This window comes from Mirounga leonina, unplaced genomic scaffold (genome assembly GCF_011800145.1).
Source record: "Mirounga leonina isolate KUSES-001 unplaced genomic scaffold, KU_Mleo_1.0 Mir_151, whole genome shotgun sequence".
In the NCBI taxonomy this organism is placed as follows: domain Eukaryota; kingdom Metazoa; phylum Chordata; class Mammalia; order Carnivora; family Phocidae; genus Mirounga; species Mirounga leonina.
In genome coordinates, this window is record NW_023270377.1 from 70,545,397 (window position 1) to 70,564,269 (window position 18,873).

The following is an 18,873-nucleotide window of genomic DNA, read 5'->3' on the forward strand; positions in this document are numbered from 1 at the left end:
AGTACAAAGATGATGGCAGAAAACACCAGGTTGTGGACCGCTGAGGACAGAGCTAGCCTAAACAGAAAAGAGCAATCACGGAGGTCCGAGGAGAACAGAATACAGGGGAGAAATACCGGAGAGGGAGGAGATTCAAAAACCCTGAGCGGCAACAACAATGCCACCTTTAAAAACCACATTTCAGGCACTCGCTAAGCCTCGGGACTTCAGCTTCCCCAGCTGGGAAAACACTGCAAATAAAGATTCTTCCCAAAACTGAAGTCAGGCTGATGTAGGGCCAAAATTAAGAGACGCCCGCAGCCGCGGTGTGCGAGGCCACGCATGCGCGCTGGCGCGGGGCGTGTTCGGGGGCGGGGCCTGTTTCCTTTCTCTTAGGGTTTCAGCGGTTGCCAGCCCCGCCCGCCTCACCTGCGCGTCACGTGGCCCCCGCGCGCCCGGGGGCACCTGAGGGCGGATCCCGCGCGCCCTGGGTCTTCGAGGTGGACGTGGCCGCATCCGTGGGCAGGTTGAGCAGCGGCGGCGGCAGGTGGGAGATCACGGCTGGGATCAGCTCGGGGAGCCTCCCTACTCGGGGTGCCTCCCTACTCGGGGTGGCTGAACCCTGTGGTTCTCGCAGTCTGGTTGCAAGCGCGCGACGGGGGTCAGCCAGGACCTGGACGGGAGCGGGGCGCGGCGGTGCGGCCAGGGCTGGGGGCCGGGGGCCGGGGGCCGGGGACCGAAGGCCGGAGGCCGGAGGCCGGGCGGGGCCTGCGGGCGTTGCGTGGATGCCGCAGCTGGGCCCGGTCGGGTGCCGCCGCCCAGAAAGGCCCGGCTCCCCGTCAGCTGTCCGCCCGCCCGCCTGGGTGGCTCAGTTCGCAGAGGCCCGGCCGGCTCTAAGAGTGGGGTGCACCTTTGGTCCCTGCGTGTGGGGGGCGTAGGTCGCGGGGCTTTATTTGGGGAGATTGGGGGCACATTTCCGTTTGCTTTGGATTAGATAGGGATGCGTGTGTCGACACCGGCAAGTTGACCGGCCCAGGGATTGAGCCTTCAGAGTGACGGCTGAACGGATGCCCACACCCCGAGGCAGGTGGTGGTAGGCTTGAGAGTGCTTTTCAAAACAGACTGTTCATTTAAGTGATTATGTCCCTGTTCTTCCAGCTGTTTGGTCTAGAACTGCAAAGGGAGCTGAGTGCCACAAGGGTGTGGAAGCCAAAGTTTGTTTGCAAGATTACTTAGTGTACTTGCACAGTTGGGATTTGGGAGTTCTTCAGAAAGACCTCATGATCTTGCTTGTTTTCCGTGCGGTAATATAGGTGACAATCCACCAGGACATTTCGTGGGTTGTTTTTGTTTTTTGCGTGTTATTTAGACGTTATTGAAATTTATGTTTGGAAAAAAGAGGCTGAAGTTTTGGGATACAATAAATATTGGAAGAGATACGCTCCGTCTATTTGTAGAGTTCTGCAAATAACATTGGAACAAGGGATTATGAATTACAATCTAAGAGTATACCTATTCCTTCAGGGCCGATTATTGTTTCATTTTGCATTATTTTTCCACTGCTGGATTTTTTAAGTATTGGTAGCTTTAAGTTTTCTGATCATTTTATATTGTGTTCATATATGAAATTTAGAGGTAGAACTCAAGTGGATTTGGAAAAAAATAATCAAATATTTATTTGAGCATGTTAGGTGTCTGACACTGTTTTATGTACTATGGATACAGAAATGAGCAAGATGGACAGGATCTCCACTCCTTTGGAATTTACATTTTAGTGGTGGGGAGACAAATAAATACATCAGATGGTGGTAATTGCTACACTGAGGATTAAAACAGGGTGATATATTAGCCTGGAGGGTGGCTCTTTAGACTAGGAAACCCTTTCTGAGGGGAGACACTGAAGCTGAGATCTGATTGAGAAATAGGATCCCAAAAGCAAAGGGAAGAGAATTTCAGCCTGGGAAAACAGCTTTGTGAAGATCGAAGACGGAATCCATTTGACCAGGCAGGCTGGAAGGAAATGAGGGAAAGGGGAAGGGGCGGGACTTCAGATCTGAGAAGTAGGCAGGCAAGAGCCAGATCAAACATACAGCATTTTGTAAGCTGTGATGAAGGGTTTGGATTTTAATGTAAATTTGTTCTTAAGTGCAGTCTGGCTATGTTCATTTTTTTTTGCCACTCTTTCTCTTTGGTTTCCTTCTCTTGGTTTCCTTGGATTTATTAAACTGGTTCTTCACCTCGCATCTTTTATACCATTTTGTTCTTTATCAAACAAGGTGGCCGACCATGACATGGGAGCTTTCAGCACTGCCGCTGAAATTTTGAATGAAACCATTTCTTAGTTTTTATGAGTGAACGGGACAGTTAATGCATCTCAAAGGCAGAGCTGTAGAGCCTTGGCTCCGTTCTGTGGAAGGAGCAGCCGAGACAGTTTGTTAAGAGTGGAAAATCTTTTTGAGTTGAGATTAGCAGATCTGGAATGAGGCATTTTTGAGAAGTAATTAGTTGAGGGAAAGGCTTCAGAGGTGAAATAAATACCCAATGTTTTGGGTGTTCAGTGTCAAATCAGTGTGAAGTTATTTGACAAGGTTCTTTTTCAGGAGTTAATGGAACTTTATTGGTGTGTCAGTTGTGACTGTGATCATCATTAAACTTTATAGTCTTATCGATGTTTTCTCTCCAAATTATTCTTATCTCAGGTATAATAATTTGTCCTTTAAAAATATGAATGTAGGAGCTTTGAGCAAATCCTTAAATTGATTTTGACTCTTTATATGGATCTGAGTTACATTTACTTGATTCTAAGGATGAAGTAACCTTTATTTAAAAATTGCAGGACATTTTACTTCAAATAAAGAACATGGTGAAACTAATTCACACGTTAGCCGATCACGGTGATGATGTCAACTGCTGTGCGTTCTCCTCTTCCCTCTTGGCTACTTGCTCTTTGGACAAAACAATTCGCCTGTACTCCCTAAGTGACTTTGCCGAGCTGCCCCACTCGCCATTGAAGTTTCACACCTATGCTGTCCACTGCTGCTGTTTCTCCCCTTCAGGACATGTTTTGGCTTCCTGTTCAACAGATGGTACCACTGTCCTATGGAACACTCAGACCGGAGAGACTTTGGCCGTGATGGAACAGCCCACTGGTAGCCCCGTGAGGGTGTGCCGGTTTTCCCCAGACTCCACTTGTTTGGTATCAGGGGCAGCTGATGGAACGGTTGTTTTATGGAATGCCCAGACATACAAGTTATATAGGTATGAATACTTAAACCCTTTCCGTTTCTAACCCTATTAACAAGTCTGCCAAAAAAATAAATAAAAATAGAAAGCAGAATACTTTGATGACTTTAAGGAGCAGATAATTTTCAGATCTCACAAGAAAAGACATTTTGACCTGTCTTCTGAAGGTCATAAAAACATGTTTAATATGGTTTTTGTAGTAGATTTTCTTGGCCCTGAGAGTTTTAAATTTCCAGTCCTTCCCTTATAAAATAAGGGTTAATCTTGTTAGACTTTTATGGTTTTCTACTTTAAGAGCTAGATGAAGAAAACAGTCTTTTGAATAAGATTCAGTAATTTTAGGCTTTATTTTTGTCACTCATGACTCAAGCGTTCGCAGTAATAGAGTAATGGTAGATAAGTCTCACCTGAGAAACACAGCTGTTTCCTGACTAGGATTCTTGCTGGGCAAATGATCAACCCCAGAAGAAAGAACCTTGTGATAAGTGTGGTGTTGTGTTATCATTTTTTTAAAAAACCACCTGAAAAAACTCCTTTTAGATGAAAATACATCAATTAATTTATACTGGCAATGTCCTGTTGCAACTTGCCAAAATGAAAGCTATGTACTTTTATGTATGTTATGGTGAAATATATATCACATAAAGTTTACCATTTTAACCATTTTTAAGTGTACAGTTCAGTGACCTTAAGTACATTAAACACCACAAACTTTTAAATGTTACCAAGTAAAATAGCCCAATATACTTTCTCCTGCCCCTGAACCATTCAGAGCACATGCCAGCTGGTAAACAACTGTTGCTCATTAGATTTAGGTCTGTGTGTTGAAGAAGGTGATGTGTTTTAAGTGGCGTTAATGAACCGTTTAAAGAGCTCAGAAGGAATGGAATCTCTTTAAAGTTTTTTTTATGTGAATGAAATATAGCTGTCAACTAGGAAATTTTCTTTTTCACTTATCAGGTGATGAATTCTGCCTCTCTACCATTACTTCCCTAATGTATGCTGTAAAAAGATAACACTGCAGTAGATTTAAGCCCTGCATGGGACCCTGCACTAATTATTAGGCTTTTACCAGTTTATTTTTCCTAATTGAGAAAATTAAAATTAATATTGTCAGCACATTGCTTCCTTATCTTCCCAAGATAATTTTAACTTGTTCACAGCATTTTCTTTTCATAAAGAATTTATATTTATATTTTATTTATATTTTATATTTGAAGATGATGCTTCTGGGTGATTTTAATACAAAAGTTGAAAGCACTTTTGACCCCAATAACATGCTTTCCAATAAAAATAGGTTTTTAAAAAATGTGTGACTATAGTTGATATTTTGGTTGTCAGAGCTTTTTTTGTTAAGTTTTGTAGATTTTAATGTGTTCATACAGACTTGCCATACGGAAAAACATGAAGATACATGGACTTTGGTTTGGATCTGTATAGCTTAGGCTTGAATATATTACTTAAGATAATGTTTAAACCCCTTTTTTGGAAAAGCATATCTCAGTTTATAGCATATGATATTTTTATAGACATCTATTGCCCGTTCTAGTTCTCTGATAGCCATTTTTCCTGTTTTTACTCTAGCAAGCTGCTGTTAGAAATTGTAATATAAAGTAAAAGATCCTCTGAAATGAAATGAAGCTCCTTCCCTGCCCTTGTTTTGCTTTTATTTCAGATGCGGTAGCGTTAAGGACGGCTCCTTGGTGGCCTGTGCATTTTCTCCAACTGGAAACCTCTTTGTCACTGGCTCTTCATGTGGAGATTTAACAGTGTGGGATGATAAAATGAGGTGTCTACATAGTGAAAAAGCACATGATCTTGGAATTACCTGCTGTGATTTTTCTTCACAGCCAGTTTCTGGTTAGTTATTTTAATCTCTTAAGCTCTAGTAATTCCTATTTGTAATTTGTGTATGACTTTTAATTCTTTTATTCATTTTCATTTCATCTTTAATAAATGAGAAGCCCTTTAAATTCATTCCTTTTAAGGAATCATTCTTGTCCTTTATCTTGACCAAAATGAAATCATGAAGAAATATAAGGGAAAATTATGTTCTTTAATATGTGTTGGGGATGACTCAACTTTGTATAGTAGATCTGGATTCCTTGAATATGGTAACTTAGAGCACCTAACCCTATTGGTTGTGCTGTGGATTTTAGAATACGGTATATTGATCTTCAAAGAGAAATGTGAAATTTAAAAAATTGGAAACAGAAGCTAAAATTTCCGTTTACTGATTTAATCTTCCAAAAGCTAAATTTGTAAACTAAGATGTTTGACAACACAGTCAGAAATACAAACTCCTGAGTATAGACAGACTCTTGGTTTTAAGTAGATAGCAGTAAATTGGGAAGCTCTCTTCTATTTCATCCTCTGTAAGGGTGAAAGTTCTGCTTTCGCTGCCTCAAGTCCTGTTACACCACCGTGCTTGTCCTATTAGCAATATAACGTGAGCTACATTGTAGATACAAGACTTTTTAGTCGTAGGTAAAATTAATTTATTTTATTCATATATAAAATATTTCAATAATTGATAGTAACACTTAAGATATTTTACTATTTTTTTGGTACTAGGTTTCTGAAATCTGGTGTGTATATTATGTCACGTTTAAATTTGTTCTAGCCACATTTCAAGTGTCCAGTAGCCACAGGTGGCTAGTGACTACCTTATTGGACAGCTCAGGTCCAGAAGGTGGGCAGGATGGTTTTGGCACTCCCCTATTTCAAACCCATCAGTGGCTGATTAAAATAAGATTAAGGTAAGGTATAAAATAGCAAATCCAAAACACAAAGCCTGTAAGTACCAGACACATTCTGTTTGCCTCCTCTCAACACACACTTGGCCTCAGACATTCTCTTGCAACACTGGCCTCCTTTCGTTCCTTGAATGTTTCTAAGATTTTTCCAAGGGTTTTACATGTGGACCCTTCACCTGGTTCACTGTTAGTTATCCTTTAGATTTCAGGTAAAAAAATCACTTCAGATGAGCCTCCCCTGCTCTTAGGCACATAATTGTATCTTAGTATGTATCAGTGCCGAAACTTCCTTTGATGAAACTGCATCTATGATGTTAGGTGGAACTCATGTAAAATTGACTTGAGGATATCAATATTTACATTAGCCACAAATATTTAGGAACTTATCTAGTGTATATATAATTATACACTGAAATTTTCTCAGCATTAAAAACTAGTGGATTTTTTGTGACACCAAATTTACTGATTACTTTCCCTGACTTGTATAATTTCTACCAAATAAAAGAGACTGAATTAATGTTATTTTGGATTTATATAATTCCAGCCTTTGTCTTGATTATATCAAACGGGGGGAAAAAAATCTCTCATTATTATTCCATGTGAATTATAGACTAAGCTTTTTTTTTTTTTTTTTTTTTTTTGCTATACTTACAATTACAACTTTATTATAAAGGATACATATAGGGTGAGATCTGGGAGGGTCCTGAATGCAGACCTTCCATGCCCTCTTCCTGTTGATTTATGCCATTAGACTAAGCTTTTAAGAAGTGGGTATGTCCTTTTAAAAAAAAAATGTTAAGTTGGGAATAATGAAACATTTAACACTCATAACTTTTCTCCTCAATTTTTCCCATCAGTGCTAGCCTTATGGACTCTAAAATTGGGTTGGAGGATGCCCCAGGCTTAATGAGTTAATTTCGGCCCATAGAGCCTTTGAGTTTATATTCTTAGTGGAAGGTAAATAAAAAGGTATTTTGTTGTAGTAACTTCAGTGGCCAGGGTTATAATCCTTTGATGCACCTTGTTTAAAATAAATTCTTTAATCCGCATTTCATTCTGTGGTTTATGTTTAGTTAATACTTCTTTTGAATATGGTTTAAATGAATAGATAGAATTAACAGATCTCAATATGTGAAGTTGAAAATGTTTTGGTTTAAATGTTTTATCAATTCTTGTGTATTTATTTTTAACAAATTTACATTTTTAGATGGAGAGCAAGGTCTTCATTTTTTCCGATTGGCATCATGTGGTCAGGACTGCCAGATCAAAATTTGGGTGGTTTCTTTTACCCATATCTTAGGTATGTATGTATTCAACCAGTAGTTCTCTAAAATTATTTGCAATTCAGATGGAATTTCTGTTTTAATTAATCTTTTACTTAAGGAACTCTGGATATCTAACTGATTATAAAAGTATGTGTTAATAAATTTTAATCAGAGTAATTACATACATATACATGATTTAAAAATTGGATGCTCACAGCTGATCATGACCTCAACACCACCACCACCCACATTCCTGCTGACCAGGGGTAACCACTTTGCACTTTATCTGTTTGCAACTCTTGGTGGTTTTCCATTTGTATAAATACTGTTTTACCACCATATTTTAGATTTTTTTCACTGTAGTGACTGTGTTTTGACAGTGCATGGGAGGTCTTTCCTCTGTATAATGCACTATTCCTTCAGGTGATCCTTCACTCAAGAAACTTACATTGTTCGGTTTTGGAAAACAGTATTCCTTTAAGTTATTTCTTTAATAATTTCTTCCCCATTTCCTCTCTTTTTAATAACTCTCATTAATTGAGTGTTGGAACTCCTTATTTCTTTCCATATGTCGCCCCACCACCACCACATTTCTCTCTTTATTTTTCTTCATACTTAATAGAAACATTCCTTAACTTTATCTTTTAACCTTTTGTATTTTTTATTCCATCATATTTTCAATTTCTGTAAGTTCATCTTTTTCACGGTTTCTTTTTTTCAGTGTCCTCCTTTTGTTTTATGAATGCAAGATCATCTCAAAACTCAGGATATCGGTTAGAGGCTTTTTGTTTTGTTGTTCCCTCTTGTTTCCTGATTATCTTTGTTTGCTCTTGAGTCTTTTTTGTTTACTCTGATCTTTCTCTTTCATATGGTTACCTGCTTCAGATGTCTGGTGATCCTTATATTTATTCCACTGACATTTAAGAATTAGGCAATAACAAGGGGGCGCCTGGTGGCTCAGTTGGTTAAGCGACTGCCTTCGGCTCAGGTCATGATCCTGGAGTCCTGGGATCGAGTCCCACATCGGGCTCCCTGCTCGGCGGGGAGTCTGCTTCTCCCTCTGACCCTCCTCCCTCTCATGCTCTCTGTCTCTCATTCTCTCTCTCTCAAATAAATAAATAAAATCTTTAAAAAAAAAAAAAAAAAAAGAATTAGGCAATAAGATATTTAGAAGCTCTGTTCATATAGTGGTTTGTTGTTGCTGGCTTTCCTTTAGGATAAGGAAGTGGATTGTTGGCCCCTACTGGAGAGGTTTAGGGGCTTAGAGAATTGCCCTGGAGCTGCCAGGGAGCTCCCCAGAAAGCTGTTATTTTCCCTAGAAATGTTTTGCCTGTAGAGAAGCATCTGGCTTTTGTGCAACATGCTATGTGTGGGTGGGATGAGGGAGGGATTGGAGGTGGACCCCGAGTGTTTCATCAACAGACTTTTTTGCTCACTTCTTTGTCTTCAGGTTGATATCTGTGTTATTCTGATTTTCCTTTTCCCTAGCTGGTGATAGTCCTAAGTCTTTTGGGGTATTCTAGGGCAGATTAACTTTCTTCTTGGCCGTCGCCCCTCCCTTTGTGCCCTGGGCTGTTACTCCTCTATGCTACCTCCTCAGTTAATGTGCTTTCTGCCTTCCCCAAACTGGCTTCAGTTTCTGGATTGCTGATGCCTCTCTTTCCATTCTCTTCATTGATGTGCTTTTATATCTTTATTAATTCTTTTGATGTCATTTTAATGGGAACTCTGAAATTATATGGTCAATTGGCCATCTTCAAATGCCTAAAAATATTCTTACTTTATTGTCACCTGATAAGCTTCAGTTAAATTACAAACTGCATTTTGTTCTTGACAATTATTGTCAAGATGAACAAAGCTGGACACTAAAATACAAGGATAGATTTTACCCAGTAGTGTACTATTGCAGTAGGGAGTAGAGTCCAATGTGAACTTTCCTCAGCTTCAGTTTATACAGAGGTGACTGGGCATTTTGAAGGCAGAATGAGGGAATAAGGAGGGAGGTCAGTGACAGGAAGGATGGGGGTCCTGTGAAACTCATCTGGGTTTGCTAATTGGCACTTAGGGAGATTAGGCTCCTACCCCCCCAACAGAGTGGGAGACAGGGGTCCTCTCTATCATCATGTGTTGGTGGAACGAACAGTAAATTCTATTGGCAGCCTTGAGTTTTCTCAGGCAGGTACTTGAAGGGGACTAGGGTTATCCTAGGCATGCAGCCTTGAGCTGTCAGAAACTATGTTAGTGTAAGTCTTTATAGGCCAAGGTCAGGGCCTTAGTGAGAAGAGGGCTCAAAAGAGCCTGGCTAGAGTTTGAGCAAAGAGAAAATCTTTGTCATTATACCAGTGTATAGAGAAGGGCCCATTATCAGGAAATAAATATTTCTCTTTGTGGAAATTCAGTTAATTTATTGCCTATTAGGTTATATTTAGTCACTCTTTTAATGTGTTCAATGACATACCAGCGAACGCTGGTCTATCCTGTCTTTTACTCTTGCCAAAGTAAAATTCTTATGAGAATCCATGAATATAGTCATATATTGGATGTTCTAAATATGTCTTTAATAGTTGTTCAAAAGTAAAACGTGTCATGCATTGCCTGGAAAATGTGTTTTTACAGTGACTCTTTTGAAAAACATAACAGTTTATAAACCTGCACCATCAAAGCCTTTTTATAAAGTGTTTATCAACATTTGCACCTAATTTTTTTAATTGTTTGTTAGTAGACTTACGGATCTTATACTTGAGAATATAGCCTATGGTGATACTGCAAGTCTTACTGGGCTTCATGTGGTTTACAACTTGTTAACATTTTTGCTATGTTTGATTGATTGTGCCAGTTCCTGATCTGTATGTTCCATGGTGCATTCAGTGACCACATCTCCTCTCCCAGATAAAAAATACATGTTTTTTTTTTTCTTTTTTGAATAGAAATAAAATGTATATTTAGTAATAATAATATGTTCTTTTCTATTTGTTAAAACTTTTACCTGCTCTAATGACCTTTTTGTTTAATTAAATGCTGTTGTCTTAAGAGCCATTAATGCTTCAAAAAAGTTTTTATTCTGAGAAAATTAATAGATTTCACTTCCTTATCTCCTCAGGTCAATTTCTTAATAGTCATTTTTATAGGTTGTCACTAAAATATATTGAATTCCATCGATTTAGCTTTAAGATAGCTGTGATACTTCTTTTCAGTAATTACAGAAAGTATAAAACGGATATTAGTGTTATACTTTGTAGGAGTATTAGAAGATATAATTGGAATTCTAAGGTGTATAAATTACTATTTTTAATTTACAGAATGAGAAAATATTTTCTTTTTTTTTTTTTTAAGATTTTATTTATTTATTTGACAGAGAGAGACACAGCAAGAGAGGGAACACAAGCAGGGGGAGCAGGAGAGGGGGAAGCAGTCTTCCCGCCGAGCAGGAGCCCGATGCAGGGCTTGATCCCAGGACCTGGGGATCATGACCTGAGCCAAAGGCAAATGCTTAATGACTGAGCCACCCAGACACCCCTGAGAAAATATTTTCTTGATATCAGATTTTAAAAAGTGATCTTTTTGGGGCACCAATGTGTATATACACACATTACATATTTATTTATTTATTTATTTTTTAAAGATTTTATTTATTTATTAGAGAGAGCACATGAGAGGGGGGAGGGTCAGAGGGAGAAGCAGACTCCCTGCCGAGCAGGGAGCCCGATGCGGGACTCCATCCAGGGACTCCAGGATCATGACCTGAGCCGAAGGCAGTCGCTTAACCGACTGAGCCACCCAGGCGCCCTAGATATTTAATTTTATTTATAAGTGGGCTCCACACCCAGAGTGGGGCTCAAACTTTGCCCCTGACATAAAGAGTCACATGCTCCACTGACGGAGCCAGCAAGGCACCTAGTATGTATTCTGTATTTTTAAAAATTAGATGCCAAGATTGTCTTAATGGTTTAAAATTTTAGATTAGTTTAAAATGTTATATTTTTAAGTCTTTTATAGAGTTTAAAATTTTAAATTTTAAAAGTACTTGATCCTTACAATCTCCCCGCCTTTGCTGAGTGCACCATTTTCTTTACCCATTACTGAACATTTGAAACCACTTAATCACACTGCATTCTGATACCTGAGTTGCATGAAGATTTTTCTCATTTTTGTATTCTTTAGGCACTTAAAGATAATTTATTAAAATAAATGAGTGAAATAGTTTTGACTTAAAAATATAAATTCTACGTACAGTCAGCTTGCTAATTTTTCTTGCCTTGTTATTTGCAGGTTTTGAATTAAAATATAAAAGTACACTGAATGGGCACTGTGCTCCTGTTCTGGCTTGTGCTTTTTCTCATAATGGGCAGATGCTAGTCTCGGGGTAAGCTATTTAGTTTAATTTCCTTAAACCATTTTGATATGAAATAGAACAGATATACAGAAAAGTACATAAAACATAAGAGAACAGCTTGATAAATGGATATAAACCTGTGTAAGCACTACTCAGGCCAAGAAATGGAACATCACTGGTTCTGCTCCAAAGTCCTCCCTTTCCAGGTGCCCCGTTAGTGTGACAGCACCTCAGGTCATCTACAATATCACTTTTTTCTTTTAAACTGACTTAAAACAAATCTTATAATGTGTATTATTTTGTGTCTGGCTTCCCTTAGTCAACATTATGTTTGGGACATCCATTCATATTAATGCATACAACTGTGACTTGTGGGTTTTCATTGCTATGTAATATTCCATTGAATGTGTATACTATAACTTACCCATTTTAATGTCGAATATGTGGATTATTTTCAGTTTGGGAGCATTATAATAATAATTGAATCTATCTGTGTCTTCTAGTGTATATGTTCATGCATTTTTGTAGGAAAAATACACAGGAATAGAATTTATGAGCCATAGAATAATTGTATTTTCAACTTTGGCAGGTAACATCAAATTGTTTTCCAAGTAGCCGAACTCCTCTATAGCTATATTGTTTCACATCCTAGCCTTTCCTTGATACTTGGTATTTTCAGTCTTTTTAATTTTAGCCATTCTTACAGATGTGAAGTGTTAATCTTACTGCGTTTTTAATTTGTGTTTCCCTAAAACAGTGAGGTTAGAATCTTTTCAGAAGTTTATTGGTCACATGTGTTTCCTCTTTTATAAAGTGCCTGTTCATGTCTCTTGCTCATTTTTGTTCTGCATTATCTTTTTCTTTGATCTGTTGTTGAAATTACATATATTGTCTATTTCCATATATGAGCCACTTATTTGTTAAATGTGTTGCAAATATCTTTTCCCTTCTGTGGATTTTTCTTTTCACAGCTTAAATTTTAGTGTAGTCAGTTTATGTTCTGAGTTAGGATATTTTCCCATATTATCTTCTAAAACCTTCATTGTTTTTCCCCTATCAGATTTGATTTGTGCATATCATGTACAGTATAGTAGGAGTTCAGTTTTCTTTCTTTCCATGTGGATATGCAGTTGTCCCAGTAATATCCACTGAAAAGATCATCTTTTCTCATGTTGTTCTGCTACCTTTTCAGAAATCACTGACCATATATGTGTGGATCTATTTCTTAGCCTGCTATTTCATTCTGTTGTTCTATTTATCCTTGCTCTAAAACCATTCTGTCTTTCCAAGGCTTTATATTTTAGCTATTCCTGGATTTTGGCATTCCATATAAATTTTGGAGTTAGCTTGTGAGATTGCCTCCAGCTATCCCTTGTACACACACAGACCTGTTGGATTTTGATTGGGCTTATATTGAGTCTGATAAATTTGGGGATAATTGACATCTTTATGATATTGAGTCTTTTAATCCATGAATGTGGCATATTTCTCCATTTATTTTTGTTTTGACTTCTCTCAATAATTGTCTTCTATTTAGAAGTTCTCCTTATCTTTTATTTCTGAGCACTTAGAAATTTCTAGATTTATTTCTAGGCACTTAATTTTTTTGTTGCTATTATAAAAGACATGGCTAATATAGGGATGTATATATGGAAAGACAGAATTAAGATCTTGTAAGGATCTTAATTTTTGCATTTTTTATGTACAAAATCATATCACATGTTGATGGTTTTTGTTTCTTCCATTCTAATCAGTATACCTTTGACATCATCTATGCCTTATTGAACTAGCTAACAGTACCAGGATAATGGAAATAATGTAATAGCCAACCTCTGATTCCTCTTTGTAAAGGAGACCTTTCATTATTAAGGTGATTACTGTAGGTTTTGGGAGATAAACTTCATTAGCTCTTCTGTTCCTTCTAGTTTGTAAGAGGTTTTATTTTGTTTTTATCATGAAAAAGTGTTATGATTCTCTTGAAATAATCATATGATTTTTCTCTTTTATTCTGTTAGGGTGGTAAATTATATTGATTTCTCAAATGTTAAACCAACCTTGCTTTGTTGTAATAAACACAGTTTAGTCAGGACTTACTATTTTTGTGCATTGCTATAGAGAAACCTGTTTCTAACTGTTGCTTCTTTGGATGTAACTTGTATTTTTTTCACTGGGTACTCACAGAACTTTCTGTTTGTGGTTTATTTTTATACCTACTTTGTATCGAGATTTGGATTTCTTTTTACTTAGTTTGCTTTGGAATTCACTGAGTTTGTTAAATACATAAAATGATAATTCATCAGTTAAGGGGAAAATCTTATCTCTTCAAATATGGCCTTTATCCTTTCTCACCTCTAAATCTGGGACTCCAATTAAATGCAAAATATACTTTCTTACTATAAACTTTATATCTTTTCTCTTCTCTTCTGTATTTTTCATTCTCCTGTTTCTTGTGTTTTATTCTGAGTAGTTTCCCCTTTGCTGATGCTCTCCTTAGCTTTATCTGATATGTTATATTAAACTGGTCCATTGGTGAATCCTTAATTTGTGTTATTTTATTTTTTGGTCCTGTAATTTGTATTTGGCTATTTTTTCAGGTCCACTGTGTCACTTTTTATGATTGCTAGTTCTCTGTTGAAAATTTTAACGTTGGCTTTTATTTTCAAAACTTTGTTCTGTAAAGCAATTGGTTTGGTACACAGCAGCATGATTCAGTTACTTTATATTCTATTTGTATACTTTGATATATTTTCTCCTTGCTGCCATTGGATTTTCTCACCCTTGCCTATCTGATATCACAGGCCATAGCATTGAAATCCACGATCATGGCTCTTCATGGTTCATCATCAAAAAGCATATATAGTAATTCTCTTTTCACCTAGAATTGAAGTCAGTGAAAGTTTAAACAAAACTGGATTTCCTTCTGTTGTTTTGGGGGATATATTGTGCATTTCACTCTTAAGAGGTTACTTGACAAAATGATGATATGAAATTCAGCAAGTATTTATGACTCTCTTATGGGCCCAAGTCTCTGCCAGTTGCATTATGGCATATAAAAAGAAGTATAAGACAGTGTGCCCTTGAAGATGTTTTAATTCTCTATCCTGATGTTACTGCAAGATCTGACATACCTTTGCCTTCTGAATCATGAAAGAAGTGTTAAGTGAAACTCAGTATGGTTTTTGTGTTATAAAACCTGTTATTAAAAAATGCTATTTCATAGCATTATAATTCCTTATTAGCTTGTATGTATGTCAATCTTAATATTTTATGTTAACTAAAGTGTACCTTTTCAGTCATTGTGGATAAGTGGAATTTTACATTATTACATACTGTTTGGTATATGGTGTTGCTCTAGGTCCCATTCATATATTTTTTCTGAATATTCTTAATTCATTTGGGTAAATAGGCAAGTGAATGGGTTGGAAATGTAAGATGGTGAAACATAAACATTTAGCTTTTTAGGGAAATTGGGAGATATGTTTAAACCCTACTTCATGAGTAGATAAAGAACAAGTTAATTGGTCAATGATAGATTCCATTTGGGACTGAAAGTGGTAAGATGGAATTAATACATATGCTAAAGAGGGAGACAATGGGAAAAAGTGAGTAGGATAGAAGATATTTGAATACAAATGGCTACATAGGAAAAATGAATTGACAGCGGAATGGGATTATAGGTCAGGTGTGCTAAGGAAGTTGTATAAGGCATAGATATGGGGTGACCATGTAAATGGCATCATGGAATTTATGCAGATATGGGAGGATTGGGAAACAGAAAGGGGATTCCAAGAGGCAGGAAATTCTTGAGTGGATTAAAATGTATGATAACTATAAGGAGAAATAAGGGGAATTGAGGCTGGAAAAATAGATTGTAGAGATGATAGAGACCTGGGATGTTGTTATAACTTTGTATAGATTTAGGAAAATGATTGAAACTTTTAAAGCAATTCTAATATGCATTGCCTAGCTATAGGAGATGAGTGCTAAAGGTGAAGTACAGAAATTGAACCATGATTTAGGTAATGGTTCTCATATGTTTTGGTCTTAGGATTCTTTGACTTTCTTAAAAGTTATTGAGGACCTCAAGGAGCTTTGGCTTATATGAGTTATATATATATCTCTATTTACTGAAAATAAAACTGAGAAAATTCTAAAATATTTTTAATTCATTAAAAAAACTCAATGCATGTTAACATAACATTTTTTTCTTAGGGAAAGTAAAAAAGTAGAAGAGTGGATTGTTTTATTTTTTTTTAATTTCTTCAATATCTGGGCTAGCAAAAAATACGTGGGTTCTCATATCTGCTTCACACATTCTATTAGCTCTCAGAGCTATGATGGCATCACACATGATGGAGCAAAACGTGTAGGAACTTCTTCCCTCCATCTTTCTCTGCATCTTTCCTCTAATTTTCCTCTAGCCCCTTGGCAGAATTTGTCTTTTGTACCACCCTACTAATCTTGATCAACCAGATAAAATGAACATTATATATGTATATTAGCTTCTATTCAGGCAGGCAAGATCAGTCTTCATAATTCAAATAGGACTGCCTCTTTCTATTCTCAGTTCTAGTAGTTAGGATTCCTTGGAAATCAGTTTTAAAATGCCCATCCTTGTTAGAGGTTTTTTTTTTATGTTAATCACCATACATTACATCATTAGTTTTTGATGTAGTGTCCCATGATTCATTGTTTGCGTATAATACCCAGTGCTCCATTCAATACATGCCCTCTTTAATACCCATCACCAAGCTAACCCATCCCGCCACCCCCCTCCCCTCTAGAACCCTCAGTTTGTTTCTCAGAGTCCATAGTCTCTCATGGTTCGTCTCCCCCTCCGATTTCCCCCCTTCATTTTTCCCTTCCTGCTATCCTCTTCTTTTTTTTTCTTTTTTTTTTTTTTAACATATAATGTATTATTTGTTTCAGAGGTACAGGTCTGTGATTCATCAGTCTTACAGAATTCACAGCACTCACCATAGCACATACCCTCCCCAATGTCCTATCACCCAGCCACCCCATCCCTCCCACCCCCCACCACTCCAGCAACCCTCAGTTTGTTTCCTGAGATTCAGAATTCCTCATTTTTAAGAGTTCAATAAATAGCATCTTCTTTTCCTCTTCTTGAGTCAAAAACCAATGAGAGAGAAATGTAAGACAGACTGGGTAACATGACGGTAGATCTGCAGCTGACTTGCTCACCTGTTCTTGGGCAGCATGGACCACTGCAGACTTCCCCTGCAGGGGTAGATCAGATACAAGAAAATCCAGAAGGGGCTGGGCCACATGACCTAACGTCTTTCCCCAAACTCTCTAGTCATTTGTCATTCTTTTTCTGCTAAGCAGGAGAGGGAGAAGAGGCCAGGAGCCTTATTCCAGAAAGGACGGGAAGTGTCCTCTCTCATCCCAATAAGAAGTTTGTTTATATTTTATCTATTTTATAAATGTGAAGGATAGAGTTTTATTGTCTTGAATTTGGAGTGGCTTTACAAACAACCTTCTCTTGCTCAGTAATGACTAGCAGCAGAAGGCTTAAGATCACTTTTCCAAAACTCAAATCATCCCCCCCCCCTTTACAACATTGTTCATAATCCTATAGAACAGGTCAGTTCATTTAGTAGCCTAAAAGTACGTGATGCTGTTTATTACAGAGGGTTATTAGATATTGCATTGCTTGAAATTAGATGTCTTGTGAAAGCTTTAGTGAAATTTGAATAGCTGTGCCATCTGCTTTATACGTTTTTAGGCTAAAATTGTCAGGCTATGTCCCCATTATGAATCCATTTTAATACTTTCATGGGGGATGATGTTCTAGGAAGTGTAAAATCCAAAAAGTTGGGTTTTAGGATCACATAGAACTGAGTTTTCGTCCCAGCCCTGCCACTTCCTAGCTGTGTGACTTTCAGCAAGTTCACTAATTCCAGATCTTATCTCAGCTTCACTTCTCTGAATTATAGAATGGGGAAAATAATAACATGTTCTTCATAAGATTGTTAAAAGCTTAAATAAGAAAATGCAGGCAAAGCATTTATTACTTATTTTGGGGGCATAATAATTGTTCAGTACATGATTATAAAATATATATATTATTTTTTTTATGTAATCCAGAACATTGGACATTTTCTGATTTCTGCTTTCTCTGGGTTTCGGCCATTGACCTATCCTAAGGGGGCATTATAAAACAGCTGTTTGAAATTTACCATGTTCATTCAGAAAGAGTTGTTGAGGACTTTGTGTCATAGAATCCTCTCTATAAAGTCTTTGGGGGAAATAGTTCTTTCACGTCTCAGTCTGAGGAATTGATGTCTCTTTTCCAAACTTTGGGTTTGTATTTCTATCTTAAATTGTGTTAACATATCATGTTTTCTTTCTTGAATTGCTGTTGAAGAAGCTCAGAACCAAAGTTGCAGCCCTCCTGTAGCAGGGTGGACTGGATTTTATGTTGTATATTTTGGACACTAAATTTTTTTTAAAGATTTTATTTGAGAGAGTGAGTGAGTGCGAGCAGGGGGAGGGGGGGAGGAAGAGAGGGAAAGGTACAAGCAGACTCTGCACTGAGTGCAGAGCCCAACATGGGGCTCGAGCCCAACATGGGGCTCAATCCCACGGTCCGTAACCTGAGCCAACATCAAGAGTCTGACATGCAACCGACTGAGCCACCCAGGAGCCCCTTGGACACTAAATCTTAACCTTCATTTCTCTTGCCCACTTCATCTTTGTATTCTCTTCCTCTCTGGTCTCCTCACATAATTTTTACCTTGTTTTTGCTACATCTTTGTAAGAGACTGCAAATACTTTCTGAATGAGAAGAAACGTAGATCAATACTTTTAAAATAAAAACCCTTGAGTGCAAAATAAATCTTTAAACCTTAGGAACACACTTGCCCTAAAGAAATGTTGGTAATTTCATTTGGTTAGCTTTTTGGCCATTGTATAAAGCTAGTTTAGATTAAAATGCTTTAGGTATTTCTGATATTGGGGTGGCTGTACAGTGTCACTGTAATGTCACGGATCCCCCATGAGTCTGTGCTCCTCCATATCAACCACATAACTGTATGTGTTGTTGCTCTCACCCAGTGTCCATCTGGATACAATTGACATATTTGTCTTGTAGTCTTGAATGAGCAGAGTTGAGGTTTTAGAGTGCCACAAAACTGAAGAAATGGAGTATCAAAAGGCTTGAATACTAATGCCTCCTTTATACAGTGACAGGGCAGATTGTGGTGGAATGTTCATACTGAAAAGTTGGGGTAAGATTTACATAAAGCAGGCAGGAAATGTATAACCAGGAGCACTA

The 18,873-nt window shown here is 37.6% G+C and overlaps 1 protein-coding gene across 5 annotated transcripts in view; it reads left to right on the top strand.

Moving 5' to 3' along the window:
* The first annotated feature begins 341 nt into the window (after positions 1-341).
* The window catches only part of WDSUB1 (WD repeat, sterile alpha motif and U-box domain containing 1), a 54,470-nt gene continuing 35,938 nt past the window's right edge, over positions 342-18,873 (top strand). The window contains exons 1-5 of one of the 5 annotated variants that reach the window (XM_035007962.1): positions 342-526; positions 2,816-3,237; positions 4,898-5,082; positions 7,186-7,278; positions 7,965-8,016. In XM_035007962.1, the coding sequence (XP_034863853.1) occupies positions 2,840-3,237; positions 4,898-5,082; positions 7,186-7,278; positions 7,965-8,016 (728 nt within the window). In that variant the 5' untranslated portion in view covers positions 342-526; positions 2,816-2,839. Of the gene's footprint in view, positions 527-926; positions 1,063-1,092; positions 3,238-4,897; positions 5,083-7,185; positions 7,279-7,964; positions 8,017-11,512; positions 11,607-18,873 lie in introns of those variants that run through there. The other 4 variants (XM_035007961.1, XM_035007963.1, XM_035007965.1 and 1 more) reach the window with 4 other exon arrangements.